Raw genomic sequence first — 19,880 nt, 5'->3', positions numbered from 1 at the left:
GCCCAGGCTCAATAAAGGGATAATGTAGCCTCTCTCTTACTGGGAGCTACAGCAAAGCCTCAGGAAAGAGAAAGTGGAAGAATTGAAAACCAAATGAAACAAATCCACAAAAGGGAAGGGTGTAATATTGGGTAGGATGACTAGTTGTCCTAAATTGACTGGGGCCGTCCCAGATTTTACCTTTCTGTTTAATCATTTTGGGGTAAGAATTTAGGTTTCTTGTCAGAAAAATAGGAGGCTTAGAACAGAAGTGATTTGAAAATTTTTTGGTTGGTTGATCAGGGATGGGAGAAGAATTGCAAAAACTAAATAGTGCTTATAATCTTATTAAGATTCATTGCAATTTTCCAGATTTTGTTCATCCCCCCCCCCCCCATCTATAACAGCTCTGTCCAAAAGAACTTCCTGGGAAAATAGAGATATTTTTGCTCTAGAATATAATAGCCTTTAACCACTTGTGCCATTTGAGCACTTGAAATGAGGCTACTGTGACTAAGGATCTGAATGTTTAATGTTATTTCATTTTCATTACTTTAAATGTAAATGAAAATATCCATATAGGTCTAGTAGCTACTAATTACACAAAGCAGATCTGTACAGTTGCTGTTGTCTGTGGTAGATATATTTTGGGGTGACTCCTCTCCCACACTTCCCTTGCAGAGAAACTATCTCACTTGCAGCTTTTGGAAAGAGCAGCCTTATGTATTAGACAGAGCATATTAAATGGGGGTAATAATCTTAACTGGGCCAACTAGATACTCTCTTGCAAAAATCTGGAATTGAGATACTTGAAAGACTGCATCCTTTGGTAATGGTGAGCTGAACAAGTAGGGTTGGCACTGGAGACTGTGCCATGGGAAGACATACACAACCTGAAGTTATGTTGGAATGGAGACTAGATACTATGTAGTGGAAGTGGGGTGGAGGGGAAGGAGAGGGAGGGGAAGGGGGAGAGAAAGAGCAGAAATCATGTCTTACAATGGACATAATTACCTAAGCTTTATTGAAGACATTGTTTCCAATTTGGGAGTTAGAGAAGAGAAAGCAAGAAATAAAGACATGGAGGAAAGAAAAAATAAGGAAAACATATTAATGTAAATTCTAGAATAATGGTGATATATATTGTTTAATAAGCCAAGAAGGTGTTTGATCTCTCTTTAAAAGAGACATATGAGGCTTAGCACTTCATGGTTTTCAATAAATATTTGTTGAATGAATGAATAAATTAATGTATAAAGCAGTAAGGGGGAAATGCTGCACTTTTTTGGAGTAGTCAGTTTTATAGTTTCTGCTCTTACATTTGGGTCTCTGATCCACTTTAAGTATTTATATATGGTGTGATATAGAGATCGAAATTAATTCTTCTCCTTGTGGATATCTGCTGTCCTTGCACTGCTATTGAAAATAGTGTTCTTTTCCTATTGAATGGTCTTGGCACCCTTATCAAAAATCAACTGACCATAGATGAATGAATTTATTACTGGACTGTCAATTATATTCCATTTTCTGTATGTATATCCTTATTCCAATACCATTTATTGTAGTTTTGTAGTAAGCTTTGTAACCAGGGAATATAGGTCCTTCAACTTTGTTCTTTTTTAAGATTGTTTTTGCTATTTTGAATCCATTTCATTTTCATTTAGGATCAGCTTGCTGAAAAGGGTTTTGACAGGGATTGAACTGAATCTGTAGATCATTTTGGGGAAGTATTGCCATCTTCACAATATCAAGTTTTCCAATCTATGAACATGGGATGTCTTTCCATTTACTTAAGTTTAAAAAAAATTTCTTTCAACAGTATTTTATACAAGTGTACAAGCTTGCACTTCTTTAGTTAAACTTATTCCTCAGCATTTTATTCTTTTGGTGTTATTGTAAACAGAACTGATATCTTAGTTTGATTTTCAGATTGCTCTTTGTTAGTGTATAGAAATACAATTGATTTGTATGTGTTGATATTGTATCCTGCAACCTTGCTGAACTGGCTTATTGGCTCTAATAGTATTTTTGTGGGCTCATTAGCAGACATCCTTCTCTTATGCCTGATATTATGGAAAATGCTTTCAGTCTGTCACCATTAAGTATGATGTTAGCTATGAGTTTTCTGTAGTTGGTCTTTGTTAGGTTGAGGAAATTCCCTTCTATTCCTAGTTTGTTGAATGTTTTGGTATTCCATTTTGTCAAATACTTTTTCTGCATCAATTGAGGATCATATGGATTTTCCCCTTTATTCTATTTTTACACTACCTTCCATTGATCAGTTTCCATTTGTTGAATAAATGTTGCATTCCTTGAATAAATCCCACTTGCTTATGATATATAATCCTTTCCCCATTATTTCTTGTGGGCATAGATTTTTTTCTACTTCCTTTTGTCACGCAAAACACTCAAGCAGTACTCAATTAGATCAAGAATTTGTGTCCAAGACATGTAATCATTATTAATATTACTATCATCATTAACATGTCAACATTAACATGGGCACAAGGTGATGATAGTCTGAACTTAGATGGCAAGTTGAAATGAGAAATCTCATTTTAAGGAATAAGATAAAAATTAGAGGCTATTGGCTATAGGGGATTATTAAGGTTCTGAATGTTCTTGAATAATCCTTATATTCCTAGAATAAGCCTTGATTGTTTAAAGCGATTAATTTAAAAAATGTATTTTTTAATGTTTCATTAAAGAAGAACATAGTCACAGGAAAAAAAATTATCTTAAGTGTCCAGCTCAATGAACTCTCAAAACAAAACACCTGTTTAACAGGTACACGGAACAAGAAGCAGAATATTATCAGCACCCCATATGGCTCCCTCATGCCCCATCAGAGTCACTAGCTCCCACCACCCCACAAGGGTAACCGCTATCCTAACTTCTAATGCCATTGATTAGTTTTGCCTGATTTTAAAACTTTATGTAAATGGAATAATAGTCGGGCTTATTTCACTCAGCATTGTATTTGTGAGATTCACCCATATCGTTGCATGTGGTTGTTGGTTATTCTTTCTCCTTTGGTGGATAATTTTCCATTAGATGAATATGCCACAATTTCTTAACCATTCTCAGGTTATTGGGCATTTGAGTAGCTCTAGTTTAGAAATATTATGAATAGGGCTGCTGTGAACACTCCTGTCATATTTCTTGGTGAATTGATGTACCTTTTCTGCTGAGTATATATTCAAGATAGAATTGCTGTCCTCAAGATTCTTTACAATGATTTTTTTCTATTAATTACAATGGAAACAATTATATTCTTTAAATGAACACTTCAGTTTTCCATGAGCTTTTAAATATGTTATAATTTTTCTCATTCCAGGAACACATAATTCCTTAAGTAAAATGATTAGCATATATTCATGCTTTATTCTGAACCTTTCTATAGCTACACTGATCATTACTGTAGCCACTACCCATGTAAGGCTACTGAGCACCTGAAATGTGCTGTCAGAGTGAAATACACAATAGACTTAAAAAATAGACTTAGTACAAAACAAAGAATGATAATATCTCATTAATAATTTTTAAATAGCCATTACAGGTTGTAATGATATTTTTGGATATACTGGATTAAATAAAACATATTATTAAAATTAATTTCACATTTTTTGAAGGTGGCTACTAGAAAACTTTAAATCACATACGTGGCTCACAATTGTACTTCCTTTGGACAGTGCTGGTCTATACTATGTAATTAAAGAAATGGATAAAGACTGTTGTAATATTTTATATGTACATTACTGAAGGTTCTTTTTGATAAAGATCATGCTGTAGGTTACTTTGTACCCTCCAGTACTAGCACATTGTTGCTGGCACATCCCTGATATTTAATAAATACATCTTTACTGTTTGATAAACTTCATTGTTTGCTTTTTAAGTTAAAATTTTACATCATTCACCTACATGATGAAAATAGTCCAAAGTGAACAAGAAATGGTAAATGTCTGCATGGAAACTGGGAGACTTGGAATTGAGTATGACAAATTTTAGTTGACAAAATTTTAATATGTTCTTCCATCAAAAACAAATTTCTTGAATTGCGATTCCTTAAAGACTATCATTAAGTTTATGCTATGCTTACTGCAGCATGTGTATAAAGAAAGGTTTTTCCATTAAACAGGGACATTTATTATTTAGGTAAAGTAAGCTATTTCTTTTTTGGCCCATTGGTAGAGTACTATGAAGCACTAATTAGTCATAACAAAAGTGGTACACTACGGATTCACTGTTCATTTCACTGGATACTAACTGAATGAAATATTGTGATCCTTGCCACAAGCCAAAATAGCCATGTTCTGCTTGGTGAATTGCTAATATGATATTTTTCTTGAATTCTTATTTTTGCATTAAGTAGATTTTGAACCATATAAAAAATAACTTCTCAGCTTCCTTTTAGTGAGAAAAAAATAGGCCTCAAATGATCTTGAGGTCACATTAAACTTCACCTGACATGAGAAACCTAGGCCAAATCAGACCTGTTGAAGAGTAATCTTTTGGTGGTAGGGAACAGAGACTCATTCAGTCACAACCAAAGTGATAGGTGTTTACTATGAAAGAGAAGTGGAGGATAGTCAGTGCAGCTCTGGGGACCTGGATACTCATATCCCCCTGGGAGCAGGTCTCTGTGGCTCTTATTCCATCACTGGGTCTCAGCTTCTCTTAGAGTCCAGTTCTACCACTCTGCCCTGCCCACCTTCTACTTCATCCCTTGGGTTTAGGCTTGGTGTTGAATGTTTTACTTTCTGGAGGCCAATTTTCTCTATTCCAGCTTCAAGCATCCCTTGGCTTCAGTCTTTCTGTGGGATAGCTCATTCTCTCTGTATTCTCCCCTTTCATTTTCCAAGGGAGAATCTGATTGGCTTATCTAATTATCAGAGTCCTTGTTTAGTGGGGACTGTTTTCCAGTTCACCTCTTAGGATGATGGAGTTTATGGACAGAGGCTCAGAGGACGGCTGTGCCGTTAAAGAGGCCCAGAGGCAGAGACCGGCTTGCGTCATGCAAACTTGCTCTGAGTGAACAAGATTTTAATGATTGACCTGCCATTGTGGAAATAAAGTTGGGTATAACCCTTTCACCCCAAGAACGTTCTACTGTCATTTCTTTGGTCACACTGAATCCATAGTGAACTTGCTGGGGGCTGAAACCCATTGGCAACACACTTGGACAGAGCTAGTTCTTGATCTTGGGTCAGTATAGGTTGCTTCCCTTCATTACTTTCCACATTTAAATGCATAATTCAATTTATTCATACTCCCTTTATTTTAGTCACTATCATTTTAATCTGTGTATGTGTGCGTGTGTGTGTGTGTGTGTGTGATATGCTTTCTGTACCTGGAGTCCTTTCAAAAAGGAAACAGAGGCCCACTTAAGAGAAGTGACCCAAACGATTTTTAAGACAAAGGTTGTTCAAACAGCCACCCAAAAAAACCCTCCCACTCTCATGAGCTGAACGGATTAAGGGTGATCATAGAGCCCCAGAACACGGCACAGCCGTCCTCTGAGCCTCTGTTTTCCGCGCTGCCACCACTCCAGCCTCTGCTCTGCTCTCCTGCAGCCTTGCAGCCGTACCACCGTATCGCCCAGAGCACTGGGCAGGGCTCTTTATTTATATAGAGTCAATAACCACGTATTGCCCACTCCTGTGTAGTGAGCCAGCCAACCAGGGCCAGGTGAGAATCCTGACCACAGGAACTTTCACTTTATCCACGCCAAGTAAAATTTATTTGCAGTAGAACAAATTGGTTTTCAAAAAGCAGACCATCTTGCTGTCATGTTCTAGTTTTCTGGAGTCCTCTGCTCCTGGCATATGGAATTGAAGTCACGTTTCTCCCAGGAGTCCTCAGCATTCAGCATGTTGAGGGTGCTTTATTTCTTAGGAGAAAATCTGACAGGAAACCAACGCCCAGGATCAGCTGCGGAGGGCTGGTGATCATAGACAGGCTCTGAGTGGAGCGGAGGAAAGCTGGCGGTAATCGAAGCCCTGCGTCGGTTTTCCTAGAAGCCTGCGGCGCTTAGCCACCTGTTTGGAGACCGCCCCCTTTGGGGGCGTCTCCTTCCCGGAGTTTCCTCCTCATAGGCTTATCCCCGGGAGGGTGGGCGGCCCCTTTCCCGAGCGCTTAAACTCTTACCGCGCCCCCCATCTCACCCCGTCCGCACCCACGCCTCCTCCACACCAGCCTTTCTCTGCCTCATTCACTTCCTTTCTCAGCCTCCTCTTCCCTGTGCGTTAAGGTCACCGGGTCCGACCGCCGCTGCACCAGTTTTTCATCGGAAGAGAAAAAAAAGGAGGCGGAGAGGTGAGTGAGTCCCCTGGGAAGATGCGGCCAGGTATGAAGGACGGACGAAGGTACCGGGGGAGGCCGGGCAGCCGGGGCGGGGTGGGCGGCGGGCGCGCGGCGGGGTGAACCGAGACGCGGCGAGCGGGTCGGGGGACCCGGTGGGCGCGCCCGGCCACGTGACGACTTGCAGGTCAGCGGCAACCTCAGGGCGAGCGGCGGTCCGACCGTCTCCGCCGGGCACCTTGGTCGCTATGCACTTGGCCGCGGACAGTGAGCCAGTCGGGCAGAGCTGGGTGGGGAAGGGCTGGAGGAGCGGGAGCGGCTCCCGCGGGGAATCTGGGGGGCTCGGGGCAGCGGACTGCACTGCGCCGGCGGTGGGTGCGGTCTGTACGCTCCAGGTGGTGTGCGCGGCAGGTGGTGATAGGGGGCTTCCAGGGGGCCGCGGGCCGCCGGGTGGGGTCCGTTTTCGTCGTCCTGTTTGGGCGTTTGCTCTGGAGGCGCGTCAGAGCGCACGGACCGGGGGGAGCGCGGAGACAAAGGCTTCCACGACGCAGCCCTTCCCCGGGAGGCTGCCCGGAGCCCGCCTGCGGTCCCCGAGCAAGGGCCGAGCCCCGCGCCCCGCAGCGCTGCGCTAGCGCAGGTGGTGACCGAGTGATCGCCTGATGGGGACAGCGTCTTGGGACCCCTTCCGGGCATGCGCCCCAACTTGTGGCAGGGATGACCAAATATGGAGTGCGAGCGCGCCAGCGGGGAGGCAGGAAGGAACCCAGTCATCTCTGACCCGCACCAGCTGCTAATCAGGGATTGCGAAGCAGGGCCGGAAAAAAGTGGCCAGCCCTGCTGAGTACAGTTGTCTCTTGATTTCCAGACGTCTCCACTCCAGCAGGCTTTATTCCTTGAACATTAAAAAATCTCCAGGTATTCTTCCAAAGTTAAAAAAAACAATTATAAGAGAGTCCTTAAATATATTCTTGTGTGTATTGATAGTGGATCGTTTGAGCATATGGCCCAAATCCTCTGACATTGCGCTTTCTTTGTGATTCCCACGTACAATGCCTAATTGGACTCAGTCACAATTGGAGGGCCTGAGCAGCATCTGCCATTGCCTTCCCTTGAGCCTCCCATTGACCAGCTTTTTCTTCCCCTTAGACTTGCTCTGCTTATGCCCTCTCCTCATTGTTCTTGATCTTCCTGCTTATTCTAGTCCCAGACTTCTGTCCTTATAAAATGTCATGGGCCTTCCAAGGAATGTTTAACAATGAGGTGTTTTTCCCCCCCTTTGTCCCCACTAAATAATAAAAGTAATAGATCATGCCAAATTATGTATGCTAACCATAGTTTATAAGCCTGTTATTTTCTTACTTGTAGGGGTCTGGGCAGGAAGCCTTTCTTGCTTTGTAAGTGTTTTGCCTTACTAAGTCCTCAGCATGTAATATTTCATACAAATACAACGTGCTGTTATATTTAGTGCTGTTTGCATAATAACCAGAAAGAAGGAGGAAAGAAAAGCCACAATGATGTGGTAGAAACAGCGTTTAATTGTGGTGAGTCCCTCTGAGCCAGGGTCATTATCCATAAAATGGGAATGAATAATAAATACTTTGCAAGGTTTTTAAGATTATGTGAATTAACATGATGAGGAATCTCATGTAATTAATTATAAAGAAATGCTGGATGCCTTCTAAAATTGGATCAGCTTACATCTGCTTAATATGATGCAGGTATTCACACTATTTTATAAGGGGATTTCCTCTTAGAGTCTCATTACTAAAATAGAGCTATGCCTTCAGTGTGCTGCAGTGGTGGGTGGAAGGAGTGGGGAACCTGTTAAAATGATAAATTTTTAGATAATTTGAGAATTGGAGAGGGTGGTAATACCCTTGGGCATTTCACTCTCCCTCTGTCCAGTGCGGTCTAAATTCCTCAGCCCTCAGAGATCCATAGGTATTCCTGCATTAATGCATCCAGTAACAGGATGCAACTTTATTCATTGTTAGGCAGTTGACAAACTTTTTCCTATGAGGCTCCCAAATCTGCCTTTCTATTAACATCTGTCCATCCTACCCAACAGAGAGACACAAAACAAGACTATTCACATTAAGTACATAAAAGAAGCCTTAATTAAAAAAAAAAATCAGGTCTCCCCTAGGCTAACTTTAGGGGCCAAGAGTCTTCAGAGTGCATGTGACAGAAACTCAATCAAAACAGCACAAGCAAAACCAGGGAAGATTGATTGGCTCGTGTAACTGGGAAGTCCAGGGTCATATACAGGCTCGGTCATTGTTACGTGGGTACACATTGCTTTGTGCTAGCTTTATTCCTGGAAGGCTCTTCTCACGTGGTAGCTGTTTATATCAGGGGCTGTAAAATTACACCTTAGAACCCATTAGAAGAGTGTCATTTTACTAATAGTTCTGATAAAAACCCCATTGTTAAGGATGGGGTCACCTACCTTATGCCCCAAATCAATTATTCTGTCTCTGAACCACTCTGGGAATTTAAAGTGAGCATCTCCCCAAGGTTTAGAGTATGGGTTTAGAGTATGGAATGAAAGACTTGGTCCAAACAAAAATTAAACTGCTCATGCCTGAATGGGAAATGGGTGCTGGGCAGGTAAAAATGGCAGCTGTCCTTTTTCATTGACTGATTGACAAGAGTTTTTTCCTACCATTATTCTCATAGTGTATCTTCGAGTTGTGTCCTCAGGTACAATTTAGCTTTTTAGTATCTCAAACTATATCTTGAATACAATGTTATACATAAAATTTCACCAACCCAAAGTTCCCAATATTTGGACACTGTAATTTTTGGTAGTGAGTTTTATATAGATGCAGTAACCCAAGATGTTGCATCTTTTTGCAATTCATGCTTCTTAAATTATAATATTCACACACGTAATGTAACAGATGGTTAGTGGTGCTTTTAATTATGAGCTAATAGAAAATCTGGGGTCCCAATCAATATCATTTAAAAATAGATGTCATTCTTATTTTTAAAAGCTACAAGGGATTAGTTACAATCTGCCTGCATAAAGTTGTTTCTCCCAAATCATCACTCCAGGGAAAACCATTCACACAACCCCACTTTTTTAGTCTCTTATTTGATTGGGAAAACTGTGACATGAAAACACTGAATTGGCACATATTCTGCCAGTTGCTTCTGACCCTCATGTTGTCATTTGCACTGTAAATTACTGCCTTCTTATGGAAACTTTCCCTTTACTTCTTTGACCCAGCCTTGTCAGGGTTCTCTCCTCCAGCTCCACCTCCTCATTTCCCATTTCCTGCTGATATTTCTCTCCTCTTACTTTCTATAGGCGCTTGCCAGGCCCCTTTACCTTCCCTTTTCTGCCTCTGAGTGCTCTTCCTGTGAGAGTCCCTTTCTGTACCCCACTTAATTCAGCACCATAGGGTGCCAGCTCCCCCAGGTGCAGTCCCATCCCCTCTCATGCCTTCACTCCTTCTTTCAGTCTGAGACACCAGTGTTTATTAACCCTGTGCTCTTGGTGCAGATGTGATCCAGCAGTGAGCAGTATACTGTCAGATCTCTGCAGAGGAGCTTACCATCTAGTGGTGAAAGCCGAGACCCGGGAATTCCGAGGAAGTGAAAGGAAGAGGGTGCACTGCTGTGGGAACATAGAGGGAGCTCTTCTAGTCCAGGGTTTCAGGGAAGGCTGGGACTGGATGTGTTAGAGTTAACCCCCAGAAATAAGAATAGTCATAGTCGGGGTTGAAGAAACAATATTTGTGAAGGCTGGAGGAGTGAGGGCAAGAGGCATTTGAGGCATAAAAACAAGCCCCATGTAGTTGTAGCTTAGAGTTCAAGGGGTAGAATAGAGGAGGCTGGAATGGTGGGCAGAACCCAGGCTGTGAAGGACCTAGTGAGCCGGGTGAGCCTCACAGCTTCTGGTAGTCCTGGACTCCTGCTCACCCAACAATGAGTGGTCTTCACCACAAGCTCTCCATGGCCGTTGGGTTGTACTGGGCATTGTCCAGGGACGGATATGACGCCCCTGTGTGCGACCCTTGTCACTGTTGTGCTGACCTAACGGTATTAAGATTGCTTTATACTGATCTGCCTTGTAGACTGCAGGCTCAGGGAGGGTTGGGAGCGTGTTCCTTCTTCTTGGTACTTCGGCTCCTAGCTTAGGGCCTGCCTCAAGTGTGCTGTGCTTTTTCTTCTTTGCCTCTTTGCTTTTGCATTTGCTCTTCCTGTGCACAGAACATCCTTTCCCACCTGTCTGCCTGGTCGGCTTCTCCCCAGTGACCTCCCAAAGCCTCTGTGGCTTCCTCCGTTGTGCTTCCATAATGCCTTGGACCCACCACTTAAAGAGTGTTGTCACATTGCTATTCATTCCAGGCCTTTCTCTGCCTCTGGTCATTGAGTTCCCTGAGGCAGGCCCCATGTTACTCACCTGTGTATTTTTAGTGCAGAGCACCGTGAAGACAATGGGCTTAGAGTTAATAGTGGGTACAAGGAACATGGCTGCATGCTCCCCACTAGACTGTGTAGAATCTGAGTGGGGCCAGCCCAAAGGGGTAGTGGTAAAGATAAAGGCAATGGAGGTACTCTAGTGTCATGTACATCACACAGGTAATTTTAGGAAGAGGGGCATAGCAAATTAATAGTGAGAAATGCTGCTACATGAAAAAAGAAAAAGAACTGGCCCTTAGATTTGGTAAGATGTGCTTAGTGGAGTGTAGAAATGGTAATACAGAATTATTTTTCTCTCCCTTAGGCAACAATGAATGTGGATCATGAGGTTAACCTCTTAGTGGAGGAAATTCATCGTCTGGGTTCAAAAAGTAAGTGTTATAACACAGATACAACATTTTTTCTGAGTTCACCCCAGAACAGGTAGGACTGGCCCATGAAGGGGTCACCCGGGGCTTCAGGACATAGTTACAGCAGCTTTGCCTCCAGTCCCAGGTGATAACTGCCCTCAGCCATGGAGTGATTTCTGGAGAAATCACAGAGCTATTGGGGTATGTGATTCTGATGCAAAGAATGGTTGATGTATTCCATTATCCTTTGAATGGGAAGAAAATTGCTATGTTTCTTTAATCTGGCTGCATTGAAATCTGGTAATTGAATCATGTTCAAATTTTTATTTGACACAGTTTTACAATTCATTTTTTTCTGTTTTATCCTGCCACCATTTTACAGACTTGCTGATGACTAGGAACTCAGATTGAAATTATACTAAGTGGTCTTTATTTTCTCCAAATTCCTGAGTTTTGTATAATCAGGTTTTTATGTATATATAACTAATGGAAACCATCCTTTAGGTAGGTTTTTTTTATAGTCAGCTTTTTCTTAAGCAGCATATAAGCAGCTACCATGAATTAGTGACATGAAAATTGGTTATATTAGTGTCCTTTTCCTAAATTGTAATGAAAGTAACTGTTACAGCTTTAGTTATTTGTATATCTCAGACAAGACAGCAAGAGTTTAGGAAGCATTTTGAAAATTTTAAGAGCAACAGACATGTGCAGCAACAACTAAGTTAATGAAAATCAAAGTTTTCGAATTACATCATGTAAGTTAAAAGCAGATTTTAAAAGTACCTCATTAGAGTTGTTTTGTCATTATAGTTTGATTCTTCTTAGTCACAGCTCAGTCTGCTTATGAATCACAAATCATTTGAAATAACAAGGCATACTTTGAAAATTCCTTTAAGCTAGTAGCATCAGCTGTCCCTGTGTTAGTTTTCTGTTGCTGTTCTAACATTACCCAAAACTTAGTGGCATGAAACATCACATCCAATATCTTAACAGTGATGTAGGTCAGGAGTTGTCTTAGTTCATTCAGGCTACTTTGACAAAAATAGCACAGACAGGGTGGCTTATAAACAGAAATTTATTGCTCATAGTTCTGAAGCCCGGTGGTCGGAGATCAGGGCACCAGCCTGGTTGGGTTAGAGACCTTTTCTGGGTTGCAGGGTTCTTACATTCTCACATGGTGGAAGGGGCTGGAGATCTCTTTGGCACCTCATTTATAAGGCTTTTATGTTAATCGGTATGACTCATGACTTTATACCCTTACACCCTTCTGACTTCAGCACCTCCCAAAGGCCCTACCTACTAATAAACACGTTTGGGGGTTAGGATTTGAACCTATGAATTTGGTAGTGGGGGTGGGCAGGGGCATAACATTCAGACTATATAGCAGAGTCTGATAGGGTGTTGCTGAGCTAAAATCAAGGTGTTGGCAGGGTGCATTACTTTCTAGAACCTCTAGAGGAACATCTGTTTCTTAGCCTTTTTCTTGCTTCTAGAGGAAGCTTGCATTTCTTAGCTCATGGCCCCCTTTCTCCATCTTCAAAGCTAATAGCTGGTTGAGTCCTCACATTGTGGCACTCTGGCCTCTTCTTCTGTCTCCATTTTCTGTTTTTAAGAACAGCTGTAATTACTTTGGGTTATCTGGGCTAACCCAGATAGCTCAGGAATATTTCCCCATTTCAGGGTCTTTAATAACACCATCAGAGTCCCAGTTGCTATGTAAGGTGACATATTCATGGGTTCTGGGGATTAGGGCATGATACTCTGGGGACCATTGTTTTTCTTATCACCTCCCTTTTTTGGTCTTCTCTAGTCATTTTATTTCTATGTCAGACCTGAGTCATCATTACTGAAATAAACTGAGAAAAGATAAACTAGACATGTAAAAGTTGTTTGAACTCAACAACTGAGTTGAGCCATATGGCCAGTTATTATTTGTTTTGCATCTGTATATGCCAAGCACAGTGTAAATCCAAGAACGTAATGTTCTTGTTCCTCAAGAATTTCCCTACTTAGTTGAGAAAAACAGATTAAAAAACTCATGAGGCAATTATCAGAAAACATGGTATGCTGAACTGTGAGGTGCTGACATTCAATTCAGTATGGCCCTAGAGAAGTAGATTAAGCTGTAGTGGTTGGGAGCACTCAGTGAAGCCTTGAATCTTACATGGGATTTTGAGATGTAGGGCAGGTCAGCTTAGGAGGAAAATGTATGAGCTGAATTTGGGATATTTGTGGAGAACCCTGAGGAGACAGTGGAGGATGTAATTTATTTAGTTTCCCAAACAGATGAACAGTCTTTCCTAATCCCATTTTTTTCCCACCCACTTTCCCATAGAAGTTTGGTGAGTCTTATTTTCAGTATTGATGTCCCCACCCATGTTCCCCATTTCTACATACCTCATTTCTCTGTTATTTTGGGGAGTAGTACTGTTGTTTAGATTGTTTAACATATTAAAGATGTTTTTCTAAAGATTTGTGGGATTTTCTTCTTTCCTAGATCTTTCTCCAGGGCAGCTCAGTATACTGATCAGATTGAATTGCCTTTAAAATTCTAACCTCTACATCCCTAGCACAGTAGAATTCTGCTAGGGAAAACTGAATCTGCACTTCAAAATTTGCAGTTTTACAAACGAGAAAGACTACAAAGTAGTTCTCATAACTTCTGTAAGGATGAAAATAATTTGAATTGCAACTTAGCTCCTTGACTTCTCTCTCCTGGTAACAGATGATTTTTTAAGTTGGGAAGCATCTATGGAGATATGTTATCTACTAAAAGGTTATGGTTAATTATTTAAATTGTGTCTGGAATAATTTTGACTAATGTAAATTTGATTTAATCATATTTATACTACATATGTATGAGCAAAAGTTGGAAATTGACGAATTAAATTTTCTGTCTCTTTTAAAATAAAATTCCTTAAAGTCTCTCATTTTTTATCCAGTGAATAAAAGTTAAGTGGATAAAGATTATTTTCGGATTTAAATTCTTTCATTCAACAAATATTCCTTGAATACTGCCTATGTGCTCAAATGCTGGAGATGTGGAAATAAAATTCCATCTCAGCCTTTACAGGCCTCTTTAAGTAGCATGAGGACAAATACACTGGAAACATGTATTGGGAAGTAGTTAAGAGCTTGGAGTCAGACTCTGGGAACAAAAACTACATTACTACTTGTTGCGGGGCCTTGGGCATGTCACTAAACTCTTGTGCCTTGGTTTCCTTATTTGAATATAATAATATTCTATTTCAGTTATTCAAAGACACTTTTTCCCCCCACTCTTTAAAATCTCCAAAATAGGGAATTGCCTTAAAATACATAGTGTGCTTTAGTAAAATTGGCAGTTTAATTGGAACATAAAATAATGGTGTGTCTTGCAGTCAGTTGTAACTTTGACAAAATGAGGATCAGATGAGTTGAATCACTGTTAAAGGCATGGAACAGTTTAGGAACATAGCAGGTGCTCAGATGTCAGCTGGCATTACTGTGATTGATGGTGCATGCTTTAATAGATGTGTACTCGATTTTGTAAGAAGCTTTATTAATTCAACTGAAGGAATCTTGGAGGACTTCTTGGAGAAGGTGACATTTTGAGTCCCTTTTTAAAGACAAAGAATTTAGTTAAGGAAGGAGCTCTGGGGTGCTGGGCAGATGGCTCAACATGGGCAAAACTACCAAGACAGGGTCTTTCATGTCACCTTGGGTAACAGGAAGTCATTCATTTTGACTAGATCAGAAGGTGCATGGAACGGTGTGGCAGGGGACCAGGTGCGAGAGTAGTGCAAGGACCAGAGAATGAAGAGTTTTATCTGTCAGGCCATGGACTTCATTTTAGTTTGAAGGTGAGAGAGAGCTATTGAAAGATTAGAAATCAGGTTTGCATCTTACAAAGTTTCTCCTACACTTTTTATTCTACACCAATAGGAAGGATGTATTGGGAGGCAAAAATGGAGAAAGGGAGGCTGGTAAGGAGTCTTGCAGTTACCCCCATGATAAACAATTTGGGCCTAAAGCAAGGAGTTAATTTTAAATAGAGAGGAGAGACTACAGTGACAGAGATACCAAGAAACTGGAATCACCTGAAGGTTGTCAGATTGAGGGGTGAGTAGGCAGAAAAATTCTAATATGATAGCCAAGTGTCTGTCTTTGGAGCCTTTAAAAAAACTTAACCTAAATTAAGAATTTACCCTATACTGGGCACTCTATAAAAGGCTTTACCTGTATTCTGTCTTTCAGTGCTTGCAGCAACCTGTGAGGGATCCTTTTACCCTCATTTTGTAGATGAGATAAGTGCAGCTCAGGAAGCTTGAAGGGCCTGCCCAAGGCTACCCAGCAGCTCCATTTAGTATCAGTGAGCGATTTTTGTTGTAAACACAGGGTTTTGCTGCTAGAAATTAAAAAGTGAAAGAGGTACATATTTGCTTTCCAGGCCAAGCATGGTCAGAGTCTCTGTTTTCCCTTACAACTTATTTCCTCCTCCTCCTTATCTTAGATAGTTGAGTTGAGGTGAGTAACTTACACTGGTCACCATTCCGCTAGACACCTTATAGGTTTCACCTGTGCTGATGGTTTGGCGCACTTCCCCGTTTCTGTTCCTGACCACGTGCTGGGACTGTGTTGCGTGTTTTAGAACTGTGTCCACCAACAGCCTATGTGGGAGGTATTAAGATCCCCATTTTACAGATGAGGAAACTGAGGTTCAGGGAGCTTATGCAAGTTGCCCAAATAACTAGTAGGGCAGAGATTTCAACTGAAGACTATCAGGGTTTTTAAAAGCTCCATATTACACCCTACTTTATAGTCCAGATCTGGAACTGCCTGCTCCCTGAAGTCTTTCCTTACCATTCTAGCCCAGTCCTCCTGCCCTCCTCCAAACCATAGGATGTGTTGTCTTTGCTTCTCACTAGACAGCCAGTCATACACCACTTGGTACTGTTGCTTTGTTGTGTGTATATTTATTTCCGTGTGAGAATTGAAGCCATTTCTTTGAAAGCTAGAAACGGATTCTACACTTCTCTTTGCTTCCAGCTGCCAGCACAGCCCTGAACTCATAGTATGAGCCTACTAAGCCTCGGGTTGTAAGTTCTAGCAGGGGAGCACAAGAGCTCAGGAACCCTTGGCTAAGGCATGGTCCATCTCACTGTGATGGCCGTCTTGACAGTGGGCATAGCTTTGGGAAGGCAGGACATGGGGCAGTTCTGTTTGAACGGGGTCAAGGGTTTAGCCAGGTAGATCAAAGGAGTTAACCAACAAAGGGGAAGTGTCCCAAATTACCCTCATCTCCAAGTTCTCAGTTGATTGAGTTTAAGCAAAGAGTCACCTCTTGTTTACTTTGTTTTTCAGAAATAGTTTGTTTTAGAGCTGTTTTAGATTTATAATAAAATTGAGAGGAAAAGTATAGAGATTTTCCCATATACCTCCAACCTGTGCATATGCATAGCCTCCCCCATTATCAACATCCCCCACCAGAGTGCTACATTTGTTACAGTTGACGAACCTATATTGACACAGTATCAACCATAGTCTGTAGTTTACATTACAGTTCCCTCTTGGTGGTGTACATTTTATGGGTTTGGACAAATTTACAATGACATGTATCTATCATTGTAGTATTACACAAGAGTATTTTCACTGCTTTAAAAATCCTCTGTGCTCTGCCTGTTCATCTCTCTCCAACCCCATATGAAAATAGAATTTTAACTATTAATTTTAAACAATAAAGCAAAGTAAATCTCTTAGAAAGGACAATGAAAAGAGATCAAAGATATGAAGAGAAAATTAAAGCATCAATTCAAAAGTCTCAAAATCCAACTAGCAAGATGTCCAGAAAAAAGCAAAAACAAAAATAAAAACAGGGAAAGAAATCATCAGAGAAATAACGTAAGAAAACTTCCCCAAACTGAAAAACAGTAAGTTTCCAGGTTGAAAGATTCAGTCCAATGCCCAAAATAAAAGGCAAAAAAAATTATCCCTACCAAGGTACAACACAGCAAAACTTTAGAACACTAAGGATAAAAAGATCCTAAAAGTCTCCACAATAAAGTCACATAAAAATGATAAGGAATTGAGATTCCACCTTACTCCTCAACAATAGCACTGGAAGCTAGTTGACAATCTACTGATGCTATTTTTTCCACCTCATAGCTCCATTCTCATCCTCTCTCTCCCTTTCTTTCTCCAAGGAGCCATGTCACCTCACACAGATCTTTTTACTTCATCTTTTTTCATAGTTTTGCCTTTTCCAGAATGTTCTGTACTTGGAATCATACAGCATGTAACCTTTTCACTTCACTTTCTTTTGCTTAGTAATATGTTAAGGTTTCCAACATGTCTTTTCATGGCTTGATACAACTCATTTCATTTTAGTGTTTACCTTAATTATTAGCATCTATATGAAAAACTGGCCTTCAAATCTAGGAACCTTGGTAAATATGGATTTCTTCAGTTTTAAGGTCACCTCCCTGGGGTTCTGAGTATGTTCAGAACACACTTAGAGAAGTACTGCTCCTGACCCAGGGTTTCTCTTGTATTTCTTACTTTTATTGAGTCTACAACTAATATAATAATTAAAAAATGGAAATGTAGACAGAGAAGAATTGGTTCACAGTAGTAACCCTGTATGTAACACATTCACCTTTTGTAATCGTTTCTTGGTTCTACTCCAGTCTTTGTTCAGATGTTACTAAGGCTATGGGGTGTACAAGATATTGTATTTATCCCATCACTTTTTGGATCTGGTATTTGAACTTATGACTGTTGAATTTATGACTGTTTACTGCTCACTGGTAATCTTGGTTAACCTATGGTTAGATGTTTCTTAAAGATTATGTAAATCTGCCATAGGTGGGGGCAAGAAATAGACTTTGTGTTGGCTAACATTATGTTTTCTTAAATTAGATGCTGATGGGAAGTTAAGTGTGAAATTTGGGGTCCTCTTCCGAGATGACAAATGCGCCAACCTCTTTGAAGCCTTGGTAGGAACTCTCAAAGCTGCAAAACGAAGGAAGATTGTTACATACCCAGGAGAGCTACTTTTGCAAGGTGTTCATGATGATGTTGACATTATATTGCTGCAAGATTAATGTGGTTGGCCTATCTTTGTCTATTGTTATTTTTTATTTCTGTTAAACTGGAATATTAAGTCAGGACAAACATATGAGCATACTTAATGTATTTTTATAGAACTTTATGAACAAATGGAGACTCATATTTTAGAAGTCCTTTTTTTATATCTTGAAAGAAAATGGACTACACTATACAATAAGCATTTTTTTTTCTCAGGAATCTGTTTGGAAAATGTAGACATTTGGGAGGCTTGATGGGGGTACAAGAGTGTTTGTTTCATAAATTGTTCTTAGACAAATTTCTACAGATATTAATATTCTGAAAGCAAGCAAACTGAAGACCGTTTCCCCTAAGGAATATTAAAATGTCTAATAAAAACTTGTAACTATCTTAAAATTGTCTTTTTGCCTTATTTTGTCATTTAAGATTTATGTGCTTCTCAGAGTCAAATTTTTGCATCAAGATCAGGTAACTGCAGTAAAAGTTATTTTAATGTGAAGAAAAATTCTCTTAAAATTATGGAATTAAAAGAGTAGGGATGATTAGTGTTGTGATCAGGCTCTATAAAAAAAACCCTTCACTTTCTAATTGGATTTCCAACAATGTAGGGTTGTTTATAATTGCGTGTTGCAGCCTATGGTACAGAATTGAAAATGATATTGAACCTCAAGAAGGGTAAAATCAGTGAGAGCCAGGATGGCTGAAAAAGGTATCGTAGAGAAGGCAGAATTTGCCTGATTGGAGCTGATTATCCTGAGGGTAAAAGATGGGATGGGTGATGCTGATGACTCAAAGTAAGGCAGAGGGACATGTCTTAGCAAGGACATGATCTCACGAAAGGTAGGATGTTAGGATGAGTGGAGTGTTAGGGAGAGAGATGATTCAGATGGGATACTTAAGGTAGAAACTGGGAGGCCAGAGAGAGGAGTCTGAATAAATTGGAGCAGGGAAGTTCCATGATGAAAGTGATATTGAGCGAAGGCTGCTCTGGCACTGGTTGCTGGTGGACTTGAGAATGAAGATGCAGTCAGACAAGCCAGCTGAAATATTGCTCAAGAATCTCACGGGGGTGGTGATAATGGGAAGGCAGAGGCAGCAGAGACTACAAAAAGCAGAGACTACAAAAATTTTTAAGGAAATTGAAACTTTCTGTTGTGACAGGATCCCAATTCAAACTAAAATAACAACAGATTTCACTGGCATTTCCTTGTCTAACATTTATTGAACTTAAATGGGGTGTTTAATAATAACACTATGGTAATCCTCAACCCAGAGAATTAGATACTAATATTATCTATTATTTTATAGTTGAGGTAAAAGAGGCTCAGAAAAGTTACATAGCTCGTCTAGGTTCACTTTGCTAGAAAGTGGGCAAGGCAGGATTTTGAAATTTGACTCATCTGTCTGGCAAGTTCAGGGATGGGATGGACTTTAGGCATGGCTGGCTCCGGGGACTCAAACAATGTCAAAACTCTGCCTTGTCATATCGGCTCTCATACTTTCTTCGTTCTACTCTAAGTAGGCTTCCTGCATTAAGCCAGGAAGAAGCTTGCTGGTGGTTGTAAATTCACATACTCCTAGAAAAACAACCCTAGAGAAAAAAGAACTCATATCTGGTTATGAATCGTAAGAAAGGAACTCTCACTGGCCCCACAGCATAAACCGACCCGTTTGACCAATCACATTTGTCAGAAGGATGCAATACAAAGAGTTGACAGGCCTCAGTCACATGCTCTTTTCCCAAGTAAAGATGGG

The 19,880-nt window shown here is 40.6% G+C and overlaps 1 protein-coding gene across 3 annotated transcripts; it reads left to right on the top strand.

The window, feature by feature from the left end:
- The first annotated feature begins 6,135 nt into the window (after positions 1 to 6,135).
- On the top strand, positions 6,136 to 18,521 carry ABRACL (ABRA C-terminal like). 3 transcript variants are annotated; one of them, XM_036903662.2, is made up of 3 exons: positions 6,136 to 6,294; positions 11,015 to 11,081; positions 17,958 to 18,521. In XM_036903662.2, exons 2-3 carry the CDS (start codon positions 11,021 to 11,023, stop codon positions 18,140 to 18,142), a joined length of 246 nt encoding a protein of 81 aa, XP_036759557.1. In that variant the 5' UTR covers positions 6,136 to 6,294; positions 11,015 to 11,020; the 3' UTR covers positions 18,143 to 18,521. The 3 variants fall into 3 exon arrangements, with proteins under 3 accessions (XP_036759557.1, XP_036759559.1, XP_036759558.1); XM_036903664.2 differs by having other exon boundaries at positions 6,138 to 6,344; XM_036903663.2 differs by having other exon boundaries at positions 6,139 to 6,325.
- Positions 18,522 to 19,880: the final 1,359 nt, after the last annotated feature.

The sequence above is a fragment of the Manis pentadactyla genome, chromosome 12, assembly GCF_030020395.1.
Source record: "Manis pentadactyla isolate mManPen7 chromosome 12, mManPen7.hap1, whole genome shotgun sequence".
Classification (NCBI taxonomy): Eukaryota; Metazoa; Chordata; class Mammalia; order Pholidota; family Manidae; genus Manis; species Manis pentadactyla.
The sequence above is the reverse complement of the archived record's forward strand: the minus strand, read 5'-3'. Positions and strand labels throughout refer to the sequence as shown.